The sequence below is a fragment of the Oryx dammah genome, unplaced genomic scaffold, assembly GCF_014754425.2.
Source record: "Oryx dammah isolate SB20612 unplaced genomic scaffold, SCBI_Odam_1.1 HiC_scaffold_27, whole genome shotgun sequence".
Taxonomy (NCBI): domain Eukaryota; kingdom Metazoa; phylum Chordata; class Mammalia; order Artiodactyla; family Bovidae; genus Oryx; species Oryx dammah.
The window spans coordinates 89,362,214-89,376,073 of record NW_024070211.1 but is presented as its reverse complement, the minus strand read 5'-3'; the positions used below and the strand labels follow the sequence as shown (position 1 = coordinate 89,376,073).

The 13,860-nt window shown below is 39.9% G+C and overlaps 1 protein-coding gene across 1 annotated transcript in view; it reads right to left on the bottom strand.

Annotated features, from left to right (window-relative positions):
* Positions 1 to 13,860, bottom strand: part of LYPD6 (LY6/PLAUR domain containing 6) — a 38,724-nt gene continuing 24,864 nt past the window's right edge. The window contains exons 3-4 of the mRNA XM_040229012.1: positions 5,284 to 5,414; positions 1 to 3,184 (exon numbers count right to left, since the gene is read on the bottom strand). Coding sequence (XP_040084946.1) covers positions 3,017 to 3,184; positions 5,284 to 5,414 — 299 coding nt within the window. The 3' untranslated portion in view covers positions 1 to 3,016. The remainder of the gene's footprint in view (positions 3,185 to 5,283; positions 5,415 to 13,860) is intronic.

The window sequence follows — 13,860 nt, the reverse complement described above, 5'->3', positions numbered from 1 at the left end:
TGAGATACACTTAAAATCTTTATTCATTGATTTACAATATGTACAATATTTACAAAGTTTAGGCATTAAATCCCATATTGATGTGAATGCTGTGGGAAATCTAAAAATAAATAAATGGCACGTAGGTTCATATACACATTGCGGCTCTTTGCATTTCATCACCAACTGTAGGATTTAATGGAAGATTTAAGGTGGTAGAAATTCAGATGGATGATTGGTCCTGGACCTTCCACATGAATAGCCCTTCCTTGGCTCCTCGAGGCTGGGGTTGGTGAGTAAACTACTTTCTTTGAAGAGAGTGAAATACCAGCCATTCTATAGGCACACGGGTGCACAAAGTCAACCCATGTGGAGTTTGCAGTGACCCCTTGGGTGGCAGCTAAGTTTGCACCATTGCGGACTGGTCCCTCCACACCAGTCAGGGAGGCTTCGGAGAGGTGCCTTCTTACAAAGAACCAAGATTTGGACTTTATCTCTTATTCTAATCACATGCAGTACGTGGAAGGTGTCAGTGGAGAGTGACCCATGCATGAAAATGTATTTGTAGGTATATACAACATCAAACTGTCATTGGCTTATGGCATCTTCAGAGGTAGGAACCACCTGCCTCCTCTTTGATAGCAAAAGGAATGAATGAAGAAGCCATACCTCACCCCCCAAAAGAAGAAACACTGTCTGAGGTCACACACAAATGACATCCTGTAGAAGCAGGACTAAACAAATTCACATATAAGATGAAAAAATACCCATGATGTTAGGCCTGGGAGTTTTCCTAGGGGTGGCAATTCTACCTTCCCTTCCTCTTCCATCCCGCCTCATCCCACATAACCTAAACCAGAAGGAAAAGCTTCTTAGAGCCTCAGTACCTTCATCTGTTAAGTGTAAATAGTAGTAACATTCCTTACAGGGTTCTCACAGGGCTTATATGACCCAGCTCACGTAAAGTGCTTAGCCTAGCGTCTGGCACCTAAGAGGTGCTTAGTAAATGTTTTGCTTTCTCTCCCTCTACTTCCCCTACCCCAACTGTAAGCAACATATTGATAAGCCTACCAAACTCAGAATTAAGGCCATTTGATGCAATCAAAATGATTTTGTATCAGAGTTTCTGATGTCAGTTCCCATTTGGTCCCTTCGTGGTGGTGGGGGGAGGGGGTGTCTCATTTTATGAGTCCAAGATCTCTTCCTGTGCAGGGCTGATGGCCCCCAACAATTGTCCTCCTAATCAACAACTGTCCTCCTAATCAGTAATGATTCCACCGAGGTCCATGCAAAGATATGCCCTAACCCTGCTGAGAAACTCATACCAGTGATGTTCACCACCTGAATACCTCTTGGACAGCAACACTGAGGAAACCATGAGCAAAAACCTTGAGGCCAACATGTTACTCTTTTTCATAAGTTTTTTCAACACTGGTGCAAGTATTATAGATAACTTTCAACAAAGATATATTACAAGCTCTACCACCGTTGAAAAATAGGCGTTCTGATTTGATTGTTTTGTTCAGAATAAAGAATCTTTTACAATATATCTTAGTTTCTAGTTATGCCATACAAAAATAAATATTATATAAGTGATTTATAAGGAAGAAGAAAAAATTGTAACCTGAGGTGCCAAAAATATAGGAAGGATGGTGAAAGTTTTACCATTCAAAAGCAATCATCTGAAACCAAGAAAAACTTCTCTCTGGGTTTTTGTACTGTTCTCATCATGACCCTACTGGCCCACTTGCTTCTCATCCTGGGATATTACAACTTCTTTCCCTATCAACCTGGAGACAACATAATGCAGAAACTTCTCCCTGAAGTCACCGGGGGTTTGGAAGAGAAAGAACAAAGGAGGCTCTTGGGCAGTGTAAATTGCAGATGAAAGGTTTGGCAGAGACACTGACTGGGCACTCACAAATCAATTCCACATGTCTTCCTTTCATTCTGAAATCCTTTCTCTGTCTCGATTAGCCATGCCTGAATAGAAGCTCACGCTTGGAGGAAATAAGCCCATCTTGCTGTCAGCCACTTTGGAAACCTATTGGTCCAAGTAGAATCCAGAATTTCATGGAGCAAAATTAGGTGCCAGTCAAGGCTAATCTCACCAATTATATGAAGGGATAAACAGCTGCCTTATGAACGTTAATTCAATTAAGTTGGGAAAAGTCCTTTTCCAGCCACCTCTCCTCTCATACAAAAAACCTTATGATTGCCTTTTTTTATCCCATGCAGAAAAAAGGGGAGTATGATTCCTATCACTGGAGAAGAATATTGGGACAGTTAAATTGGACAAAATGCTTACTATTTTTCTAGGGACTTAGATCAGAATTGCCAAGAAAATTGTCTATTCATTTGGGAATCAAAGTTTTTAAAACTCTAAAGCTATAAGTGAATTCATGGTTGGACCACCTAAATCAGTGGTCATTGACCTTTCTCCTGAAGAACACAGATCTATATGTGTCCATATAACATACTGGGGCTTCCCAGGTGGCACTAGCGGTAAACAATCCACCGGCCAGTGCGGGAGACAAGAGACTCAGGTTCAATCCCTGGGTTGCAAAGATCCCCTGGAGTAGGAAATGGCACCCTACTCCAGTATTCTTGCCTAGGAAATTCCATGGACAGAAGAGCCTGGTGGGTTATAGTCCATGGGGTCACAAAGAGTCAGACACGACGGAGCGACTGAGAACACACAACATCTCAGAGGGTCCCAGGACTTCTGTGGTTCGTGCATGTATTCCAAACTAAGAGCCCCAGATCGCAGTAAACGAAAAACTATTTTTTGGAGGGAAAACAAATGCTTATGGCATAGAATTCAGGGGTTGTTTGGGGGCAGGCTGCTTTGATGAGGTCTTGAAATGACTACATTGAAGCAATGCTTGTTCCTTGTGGTAAGTAGAAGTGCTTGGCTGTGAAGACATCCGGAGTGCTGTGTTTTCACATATGTGACTATTGTCAGGCCAATGCCTCATGCATGACTATGGACCCTCAAGGCCCCCAGGGATTGCTACTACAGGGTGTCTCTGAGCTGCTATAATGTGAGTCCCAACCACACCCACAGGCAGGACACTATCACGGACATGCAGTGTGGGTGCCCATTCGTCTGATTTATGGGTGATGTTGTAGCAAATGTGGCATCAGTTTCATTTCGGGGGAGCGGCAAGTTACAGATATTTCCTTCACAACAGGAAGTACAGACCTGAAAGAAAGAAGAGAAAAAGAAGGGTGATGAGGAGCTGGCAGATGAAGGGGGCAGAGACTTTTGAAGGAATTGGCTCCCTCACAGCAAGACTCAAATGAAAATTACCTGTTCTACAACGGAAACACCAACTCTGTGTTTAAGTGGGTGGGATGAAATTTCACCTGGAAGGGTTGTGATCAAAATAAAACCTCCTGCCCGGACTAAACTTCTAGGGGTATGCGTTCTGTTTTTCACATTCTACCAAGTGGTTCTTATGGGTTTCCCTGGTGGCTCAGATGATAATAGAATCTGTGTGCAATGCAGGAAACCTGGGTTCAATCCTGGTGGGGAAGATCCCCTGAAGAAGGGAATGGCAACCCACTCCATTATTCTAGCCTGGAGAATTCCATGGACTGAGGAGCCTCGCAAGCTAAGTCCATGGGATTGCAAAGAGTCGGACACAACTGAGCACAACAACATGTGGCTATTATATCATTTTACCGCCTTCCAAGGTCTCAGTTATTCCATCTGTGAAATGAGAATTGTCAAACTTACATTTGTCAGAGAGGCTCTCTGACTACTTGAGGAAGCTGTTAAGACAGTAATTAATTGGCTACGTTTTCACAGTGAAAGTGAAATGCCTACAACCCAGTTAATTTAAACTTATTTAACTTTCATTAGAACTGTCTGCATAATTATCTCCACTCCCATGGGTAAGTTAAAATTTGAAGGGCTTTCATTTATGCAGTTACTCCTGCTTTATACTGCTTTCCTCATGCAGCATAAGAAGAAAAACCCGAAAGATTATTGACAGAAATTATTTTAGGCCATGGCTCCCAAAGTACAGTAATCTCAGCTTCAATTGCAAAGTTACTAGAAATGCAAAATCTCAAACTTCACCCAAAATTTAGCAATTTAGAATCTGCATTTGAACAAGATCCCCAAGTGATTCTTACACACAGTAATGTTTGAAAAACTCTTTGATGCTTAATATCTTGTTGTTATCTTGCAGAGATCTGAGTTAGGTCATAGGTGACATGGACTAGGAAGACATGATGTTGAAGAGAGAAACCAAAGGTCAGAAGTGAGTTTGGATTCTGTCTGTCACTAGTTCACCTGAGCACATGAATCACTTCTCTGACCTACAGCTTCCTTCTTGGTAAAGTGTCACCATAATATCTGAAAGCCAAGCTTAGCTTAGAGTGGGGTAGGGGGGTCTGGTCAAATAAAACCTTTGGGTTTATGTTTCATATTTCAATTATTATTTATGACCATAATTTCTCAATAAACCAAAAAAAAAAAAAAAAGAATTTCTAGTGTATTTCACAAGTCCCTTGAAAATTGAGTGTTGTCTTAGGAGAAAGAAGCCCCCGCTAATAGTGAGAGTGGGGGCTGCCTCCAGCCACCAGGAAGGTGGCCCAATGGGGAGAAGATGGCAGCCTCCAAGGTCAAGGACTGACATACAAGACAGGTACAGCCAGCTTGGAATGAATGGCAGGAGAGTCCGGGGTGTTCCCCGCTCCAATCATGAGTCTGGCTGCCCTTCTCTGAGTCTTGAAATTTTCCTTCAAGGCTGCCTTTGAAGTCTGTTCTACACTGAGTGCTTCTGTCCAGGGACCAGATGGAGTTTAAGGAAAGTAAACCCACAGGAAACAGCAAGGTCTCCTGTTACTGGCTCAAATGACTCAGGAACCAACGTGTTAGTGTTGGTCACTCAATCATGTCCGACACTGTGACCCCAGGAGCCAGCAGATAACTTCCAAATCAATGTCCCAATAAAGATATGCGCTCCACTTTACAGAAAGTTATCAAAGCTAAATTACCTTGTCCATCCTCAGTTGAATGAACTTAACAATAATTTTCAATACTTTCCTGGTGTTGTGTTTACATAATTTATATTGGTATACATAATTTATACTGGTTATCCTACACCTTGATATAGTTTTTTTATGCTTTTAGCACCAACATGAAAGGAAGCATCTTTTCATAATGGTATGAAGACAGTCAAAAGTCAGCCTACATGGGGTAGTCGGCTCATGGAGCTCACGAGCCCTAGTGGGCATCTGGAGAGAAGGAAGCCTGACTATGGTGTCCCGTCATTTGCTCTGTTGCCAGACCTTGTGGCCTTCATGCTCGGAGTCTCTGCAGCCAGTGGACAAGCAGTCTTCCAGTGGAACACAGCGCTTGGTGACAGAGATGCTGTTTCCCGTGACTTCCATGGTGTGTTGAGTGTAGCAGTATCTAGTTTCTGTCAATAGGGAAAACATGTTTTAATTGAGATGGGAAACATTAGCCCATCCTGGATGAAAACCAAACAACAGGAGTGTCGACACTAAGATCTAATGGCACCCTGAACATACACTGTGTTAAGTTGATATCCAATCCCAAGATCTCCTTGGAGAGATCCATTCTCTGTGATAGAAGGAGACCTTCTGAATAACACTGCTCTCTGCCCATAAAATCTTCATAAACCAAGACCTAGTGGTACCACTCTTTGTCTTCCAACAAATTTTGCCACTGCCAAATTTTGCCATGGTACTGATTTTTATTTTTAGGGCACGAGAGGTTTGGAGGAATGATTTAGGATGTGGGAATCATATAATTTTCAGGAAGACAAAGGGGTGAAAAGTCAAAAGAATGCAAGGTTAAAAGAAAAAAAGTGAGACAGGTAATGAAGATCTTCAAGGAAAGAAAAGACTATAGCAGAGACTGGTGTGTGTGTGTGTGTGTGTCCATCCAAGTGTGTGTATAAATGTCCTTACGTGTGAGCCCATGTACAAGATTGGGGAACAGCTATTCCCAAGTATGACAGAATGATTAAAAACAGATTCATTGTATCTGGAGAAAATGACTTCATCCAAAAGAAACAACTTTTAGCCTATGAGCATTGAATCCTACAATTCATGACAGGAGAAAACTAATCCAGCAATAAGAGTTATCTCTCCCCAGGGTGATTTCAGTTTCTTTCCAAAAAGGCAGATGGACATCATGAAGTGAGTTTTCAGAGTCCCTCTAAGCTTAGGAGTCTGAAAACTTGAGATTTCCTCCAAAATTCCATGGAGAATTTTTTAACTTGCAATTTAAAGAATAAAGAAAAATGACTTTGTCAATGTAATTCTTTAAGGCCTCTAGGCAGTGTTCAGCTTTCTAAGCCTGGGATTTAGGAGAATGTTCCTGCTTCACTGTCAGATTGAAAAAAATAATAATAACTCTTAAGAAATGCCACCGAGATGTTTTTCATCCATATCTTGGACCCAACTTTGCATGCTTTATACATTTTGGATATTTAGTGACTAAAATAGAATTATGACCTTCTGTGATATTATTTATTAGGCAATAAAAATTCCCCTCACCAAAGTACTAAAATTAAGAGAAGAAAACTCAGGAATTTTAGGCCCAGAGAATGAGCTAATACCACACTGACATATTCTGAGGGTCATGAAAATCAGGGGTTTAATATTCTTCCCCGACACCCTCACCCAACAGAATCTGAGTGGCCTGACTGAGTCGTGCTAAGGGTAAAAATGTATCCAAAGGGCTGTTCTCACACTGCACCCAACCAGAATTTCATCATTTGGGACCAGGTCAGGGAAGTTCCTAGTCCCAGTTCAGGAAAGCTCAGGATGTGGGGGCTGTCTGGAGTAGGTAAAAGTAAGGTCACCCTATGAGCTCACAAGAAAACCTGAAAGTTTTGCATCTGGCGATGGTTCTCTCAAAGTTCTAAAATATTTTCAAATTGAAATGGTTGCTTTTCTGATGAAGAGGAAGTGGCATGATTTTTTAACTTATTTTTTTAAGCCTTTAGCAGTGTTTAACAAATGGAAGCCAGTGCGCTGAGAGGTTTACCGCATCTTCCAAAGAGGACTGGCTTACTTTAGTACCAGACCTGGATGTTTACGGCCATGTTAATAGATGCCTTTCTCAGCCCCCACCCCAACTTTTAGACATTCAAGAAAGCAATAAAAACAGGAATGTTCTTATCTTCTGTCTCTTCTTCCCGCAGACAACCAGCAACAGCTGCCAGAGGTTTTATTGCTCCAAATGTAAATCTGAGCAGATAAGTCACACATTTATGGAATAAGTAAATCATTACATGGTTTCAGTTTGGGAAATTAGGTTTTGTCCCTCAAGTATCGAATTACTTTGTTTTAAGGAAGCAATAAAATAGCAATGGGTAAACTTCATATTACTACTTTTTGTTCATATTTTTATAACAAACTCTCTTTTAATTTAGTAACTGGAATAATTAAATGAAAGTAGAGACAATTGATGAACCTGTTTTTTTTTGGGGGGGGCACAATATGCAAAAGCCCAATATGTAATAAGCCAATTCTTGCCATTCTGTGGGGAAAATGGTGATCAGTGATGAGACTGGTTAAGAATTTGTTTCTTACATGTCAACAAGTCCAATCCATAAAACAAAGATACATTGAGAACACCCCATTACTTGCAGCCATAGAGACCTCAGATCTGAAGTGTGAATCCCTTGAAAATGTCCATTCTTAAAACAAAATCCAAGGTGAATTGTGAAACGTTAATGTGGAAAAGGATTCGCTAGTTAAATAGGTGTTGGAAATGCTCAAAGTTGAACAGCTTGCTTTAGTGGATAACTTATGAAAGCCTTGAATTTATATTGCGATCTCTAAGGAGGGAGGGCTGGGCAAGCAGGCAGAATTTCCCAAGCAGAACTAGGTGGACCACATGTGACTTATCACTGGACCGTAGGATTAATAAAAATTCAGCCCCAAGCCCTGCTCTCTATGCATTTTGAATAATCCTTGGGTTAGTAATGAGGTTATATGAGAATCAAGCCTGCTGATAACTTCACAGTAAAAGGATTTCAAAGACTTTTATCTAAAAGATAAAAGATGGATTTGAATTTCTACCAGGTTAGTTTCAGCCTCTAAAATCTCATATTCCACAACTGCATGGAATTCCCAGAGGTGGTGAAACAAAAGTCTTTTACTATGATACTCACAGGCATTCAACTAAAATCAGAACTGGGTAAGAGAGCTTGATCAACTACTGGAAAACACAAAATGTAATTTTTATGAAATTCACACACACAAAGTTTCTTACAGTAGCATAAAGTTGGGTTATGTATTTTAGTACACTCTGCCAATCCATTTCTTTAATTTTGCATTTAATGTAATTAATTATTTATATGGTAGCACTTAATTCTGCCATTTTAATTTTTATTTTCTGTTTGTTCTGCTTTGTGTTTGCTTGTTTTGTCTATTTTCTTTTTCCTCCATTCCTGTGAACATTTTCTAGAATTCCATTTTGATTTTTCTACAGTGTTTTTGGATGTATCTCTTTTTATAGCTTCTTCCTTTTTTAAGTGGTTGCTCAGGTATTGTTACACACATAACATCACAGTCTGCTGGCATCATTTTATCAGTTCAAGTGAAGCATGGCAATCTTCCCTCTGTCCATGTCTTATTACCCTCTCGTTTGTAATATAATTGTCTTCAATAATCCCTTACATACCTTTAGAACCACATTAGACAGCACTACAAATTTTGCTTCAACCATCAAACATAATTTAGAAAACTCAAGAGTAGAAGTATGGTCATATTGTACTATCAAAGACATATTTTCGCTTACCATGTTTTTTCTTCCTTTCTGATATTCCAATTTTCTTTTTTCATCACTTTCTTTCTGTATAGAGAACTTACTTTGGCCATTCGTTTAGAGTAGGTTTGCTGGTGAGAAAGTTTCTTTGTTTTCTTTCATCTGAGAATGTCTTATTTTCCCTTTCTTTCCCAAACAAAATTTTCTCTGGATATGGGATTCTGCATTATTTTTTTTCTAATGCTTGAAAAATGTTGTGCCATTTCCTTCCATCCTCAATGGTTTCTGATGAGAACTCTTGTCAAATAATTTTTCTCTGACAAGGTGTTTTTTCTCTCTTCATCTTTCAGTATTTTTCTTTGTTTTTAGTTTCAGAAGTTTGACTATTATGTGTCTTTGTGTAGGTTTCTTTAGTTTTATCCTCTTTGGGGTTCACTTGAGTTCTCAAATCTGCAGGATTTCATCTTTAGCTAAATTTGGAAAGTTTCCTCCATAATTTCTCTGAGTACTTTTTTCAGCTCTGCCCTTTTTCTATCTTTCTGAGACTCCAATGACACACTGTTAAATCTGTTGCTATACTCCTGCAGATCCCTGAGGCTCTGTTTTGAGAGGGAATTATTATTTTTTTTTCCTTTCTGTTGTTCAGAATTTGGTAATTTCTATTGTTCTACCTTCCAGTTCACTGATTCTTTCCTCTATTTGTTCCATTCTACTGATGAGCTCATCCATGGTGTTTTAATTTTTAGCTACAGTATTAACAGTTTTGAAATTTCCATTTGGTTCTTCTTTATATTTTCTTTTTTTGGCTGAGATTTTATTTCTCATTTGTTTCAGGTGTGTTTGTATTTGTTCATTGAAACATTTTTGGTATGGTTACTTTAAATCTTTGTTAGCTAATTCAAACATCTTTGTAGATATCTCATTGCTCAGTTCAGTTCAGTTGCTCAGTCGTGTCAGACTCTGTGACCCCATAGACTGCAGCACACCAGACTTCCCTGTCCATCACCAATTCTGGGAGCTTACCCAAACTCATGTCCATCACATCAGTGATGCCATCCAACCATCTCATCCTCTGTTGTCCCCTTTTCCTCCCACCTTCAATCTTTCCCAGCATCAGGGTCTTCTCCAATGAGTAATTTTTTCTCATCAGGTGGCCAAAGTGTTGAAGTTTCAGCTTCAGCATCAATCTTTCCAATGAATATTCAGGACTGATTTCCTTTAGGATGGACTGGTTGGATCTCCTTGTAGTCCAAGGAACTCTCAAGAGTTTTCTCCAACAATACAGTTCAAAAGCATCAATTCTTCAGCGCTCAGCTTTCTTTATAGTCCAACTCTCACATCCATGCATGACTACTGGAAAAACCATAGCTTTGACTAGACAAACTTTTGTTGGTAAAGTAATGTCTCTGCTTTTTAATATGCTGTCTAGGTTGGTCATAGCTTTTCTTCCAAGGAGCAAGTGTCTTTTAATTGCATGGATGCAGTCACCATCTGCAGAGATTTTGGAGCCCAATAAAATAAAGTCTCTCACTGTTTTCATTGTTTCCCCATCTATTTGCCATAAAGTGATGGGACTGGATGTTAGTATCTATTAATTGTCATTTTTTCATTTTGTTTGAGATCTTCCTAGTATGACAAGTGATTTTTTATTGAAACCTAGACATTTTGGTATTATAACATTTCAGATCTTATTTAAACCTCCTGTTTTAGCTAACTTCCTCTGACTCAGTCCCAGTAGGGGGAGGGGGTCTGCAGCCTCATTACTGCTGGGTAGCAGTCAAGTCCAGGCTCCCTACTGTCTCCTTTCACAACTGGGAGTGCTATCCTCATTACTTCTGGGTGGGATTTCCAGCTCCCCACTAGGTCTCCTATGATACCTTCTTGGCTAAGAATGGTAGGAGTGCCTTGTTAATAATTCCCACATGGCCTCAACTGACGCCACTCTACTAGTGGGAGTCTGGCCTTATTACCACACACTCCCTAGTAGAGTCCTGACTCTCCACTTGGCCTCCTCTGACACAGTCCCAACAGGGATTTGGGGGAAGAACAACGTCATTACTTTTGGATAATGGTACAAGTCCAGGTCCCAGACATGGTCTGTACTGACACCATTGGGGAGGCCTCATTACCACCCAGGGGGAATCTCAGCATCTCAGGGGAGGTTAGTATGTCTCATTACAGCTTGTTCATGGTGGAATTCTAAGCCTTTGTTAGCATGGGGGTGGTGGTAACCTACAATTGTTTTCTGTGGTATTCGGCTGGAGTGGTTATTATCTAGATTTCTGTCTTTCTAGGCTGCCTCCTTCTTGGTCCTTTGGCTACAGAGAGATAACTTTTGTTGGAGTTTATTATTTTGGTGCCTGTGATATTTCCAGGTTTCCAGCTTTGCCATCTCCAAGTCTGGAATGTATAGGACAAAAACAAAACCAGAGAACTCACCTCCTTGGGTCATGAGGACCTTAGCTAATCTGCCTTTTTCTCTCTTTTAGTCTTTCCTTTCACCAATATATATAATGTTCAGGAATTTAGTTGTACTTAGCAGGAGGAACAGAAAAGTACATCTGCTCTGTCTTTCCAAAAATCCTCAGTATTTCTGACATTTTGAGTTAGCTACTTCTGGGTTGGGAAACTGACTTGTACAATGTAGTATATTTATCAGCATCTGTGGCCTCTTCTTGCGAGATGCCAGTAGTACCCCAAGCTGTGACGACCAAACATACTATGGAAACATATTAGTAAATGTCCTCTGAGGGGCAAAACCACTCTCAGTTAAGATAAACTATTCAAGATTATAATCTTCTTGAGATTAAAGTTCATTCTTGAGTATGTCAGCATTCCCCACCCCCACTCCAATATACAGCACAGGACCTTGCATAATATAACAGGTGCTTAATGTATTAAGAATACAGGTGGATGGGTGGAAAGAATATATATATCTGGTCTCTTCAACTCAAGGTTGAACCAAATCAACTCTTTAACTTAGTTCTATGATATCTATAACATCTCTTCCATTTCTGTAGTTTGAGTGATCTCTTCAAATTTGAAAGTGAAATAATACTATATTTCAATCAGAAGCACAACCTTCACACAGTATAACTGCTTTGGGAAATCGCTTGCCAGGATTTACTAAATCGAAACTTATACATATCTTAGGAATCAGTAATTCCACCCTTAGATATACATCCAACAAAAAAGATAAGTACTTGAATGTTCATAGAAAAAGTATTTATACAAAAAAACTGGAAACTACAAAAATGCCCAATGATAGAATGAATAAATAAGTTATGGCATATACCCACACAGCAATGAGAATAAATTGCCTAGAAGTAGACCTAACAAAATGAATGAATCTCCCATAACATTGAGGGAAAGAACTCAGATACAAGATGGTATATACTGTATGATTCCACTCCTATTAAAAGACCTGATAAGAAACAAAACTAATCTATGCTATTGGAAATCAGGAGGATAATTTCCTTAGTTTTCTAGGGCTGCCATAGTAAAGTCGCACAGTCTGGGGATCTTAAACCAAAGAAATTTATTTTCTCACAGGTCTAGAGGCTAGAGGTCCAACATCAAGATGTCTGCAAGGTTAATTTCTTCTGATGTCTCTTCACCTTTCTTATAGATAATCATCTTCTCTATATATCTTTACATGGCCTTCCCTTTGCATGTTTGTGCCCTAATCTCTTCTTATAAGGACACCAGTCATATTGGGTTAGAACCTACCCCAATGACATCTTCAAATATAGTTACATTTGGGGGTACTGGAATGAATTTGGTGGATGGTACAATTCAGCCCATAACAGGGCCCTTGGTGGTAGGGACAGTGACTGAAAACAGACATGCTAGAATGTACTGGGGAGTGCAATACAGTCAATTTCTTAATGTGGGTGCCACGTACATGGTAAGATCAGTTTGTAAAAATTCATCATGCTGTTCACTATTCTATATGGATATCTCAATTTTAAGTTCAGTTAAATGAAACTGAAAGAAAAGAAGAATCCACGATGAAGAAAAATAGACTTACAAGAAAGATGAACTACAAATGAGTTGCAGATAAGCTGAATTATTTAAGATGTACCCTAATTAGGAATGTTCACATGCTCTCCTCTGGTGTCCAGGCAGCTGATTAATCTCGTGGCTTTCCTAGTCCTATCAACTGCTATCCACAGGCCTGTAAAAAACACTGTTTTCTTTTCCCAAGTAAGACATGACTCAAGGCAGAAAGGAAAAGTAAATAAACACTTTTCAACCAGATTGAGTCATAACTGCTCTCCTTTACCCTGCAGTCAGCATCTCTTGAAGAAACTACTAAACAGTTACTTCTCTCTTTTTTAAAAACACCATCCACAGTTCTTAAGGACAAGTGACACACTTCAGGAATCTCTGCTTTAAAGCAAATCCCTGAAACTCAGAGAGCGATGTGTTTATCTCCAGACAAAGACTAAGAAGGTGACTGAAAAGGATGCAACTCGAGTGAGGATAAATAGAACTTTATGGTGGACAGTAGTTAAAATCAAAGCAAAACGCAAAAGCATGAAATCGATGCTTCCTATCTGCGGCAATTCTGTTAACAGAAAATATTTCGACAGAAACACTGAGTTGGAGTAGGTCAGATGCTCTCAGCTCAGTTCAGTTCAGTAGCTCAGTCGTGTCCGACTCTGCGACCCCATGGAATGCAGCACACCAGGCTTCCCTGTCCATCACCAACTCCCGGAGCTTGCTCAAATCCATGTCCATAGAGTTCGTGATACCACCCAACCATCTCATCTTTTGTCGTCCCCTTCTCCTCCTGCCTTCAATATTTCCCAGCATCAGGGTCTTTTCTAATGAATCAATTCTTCGCATCAGGTGGCCAAAGTATTGGAGTTTCAGCTTCAGCATCAGTCCTTCAATGAATCTTCAGGGCTATTTTCTTTAGAATTGACTGGTTTGATGTCCTTGCAGTCCAAGGGACTCTCAAGAGTCTTCTCCAACAACCAGGTTCAAAAGCATCAATTCTTCGGCACTCGGCTTCCTTTACAGTCCAGCTCTTACATCCATAATGACTACTGGAAAAACCATAGCTTTGACTAGACAGACCTTTGTTGGTAAAGTAATGTCTCTGCTTTTTAATA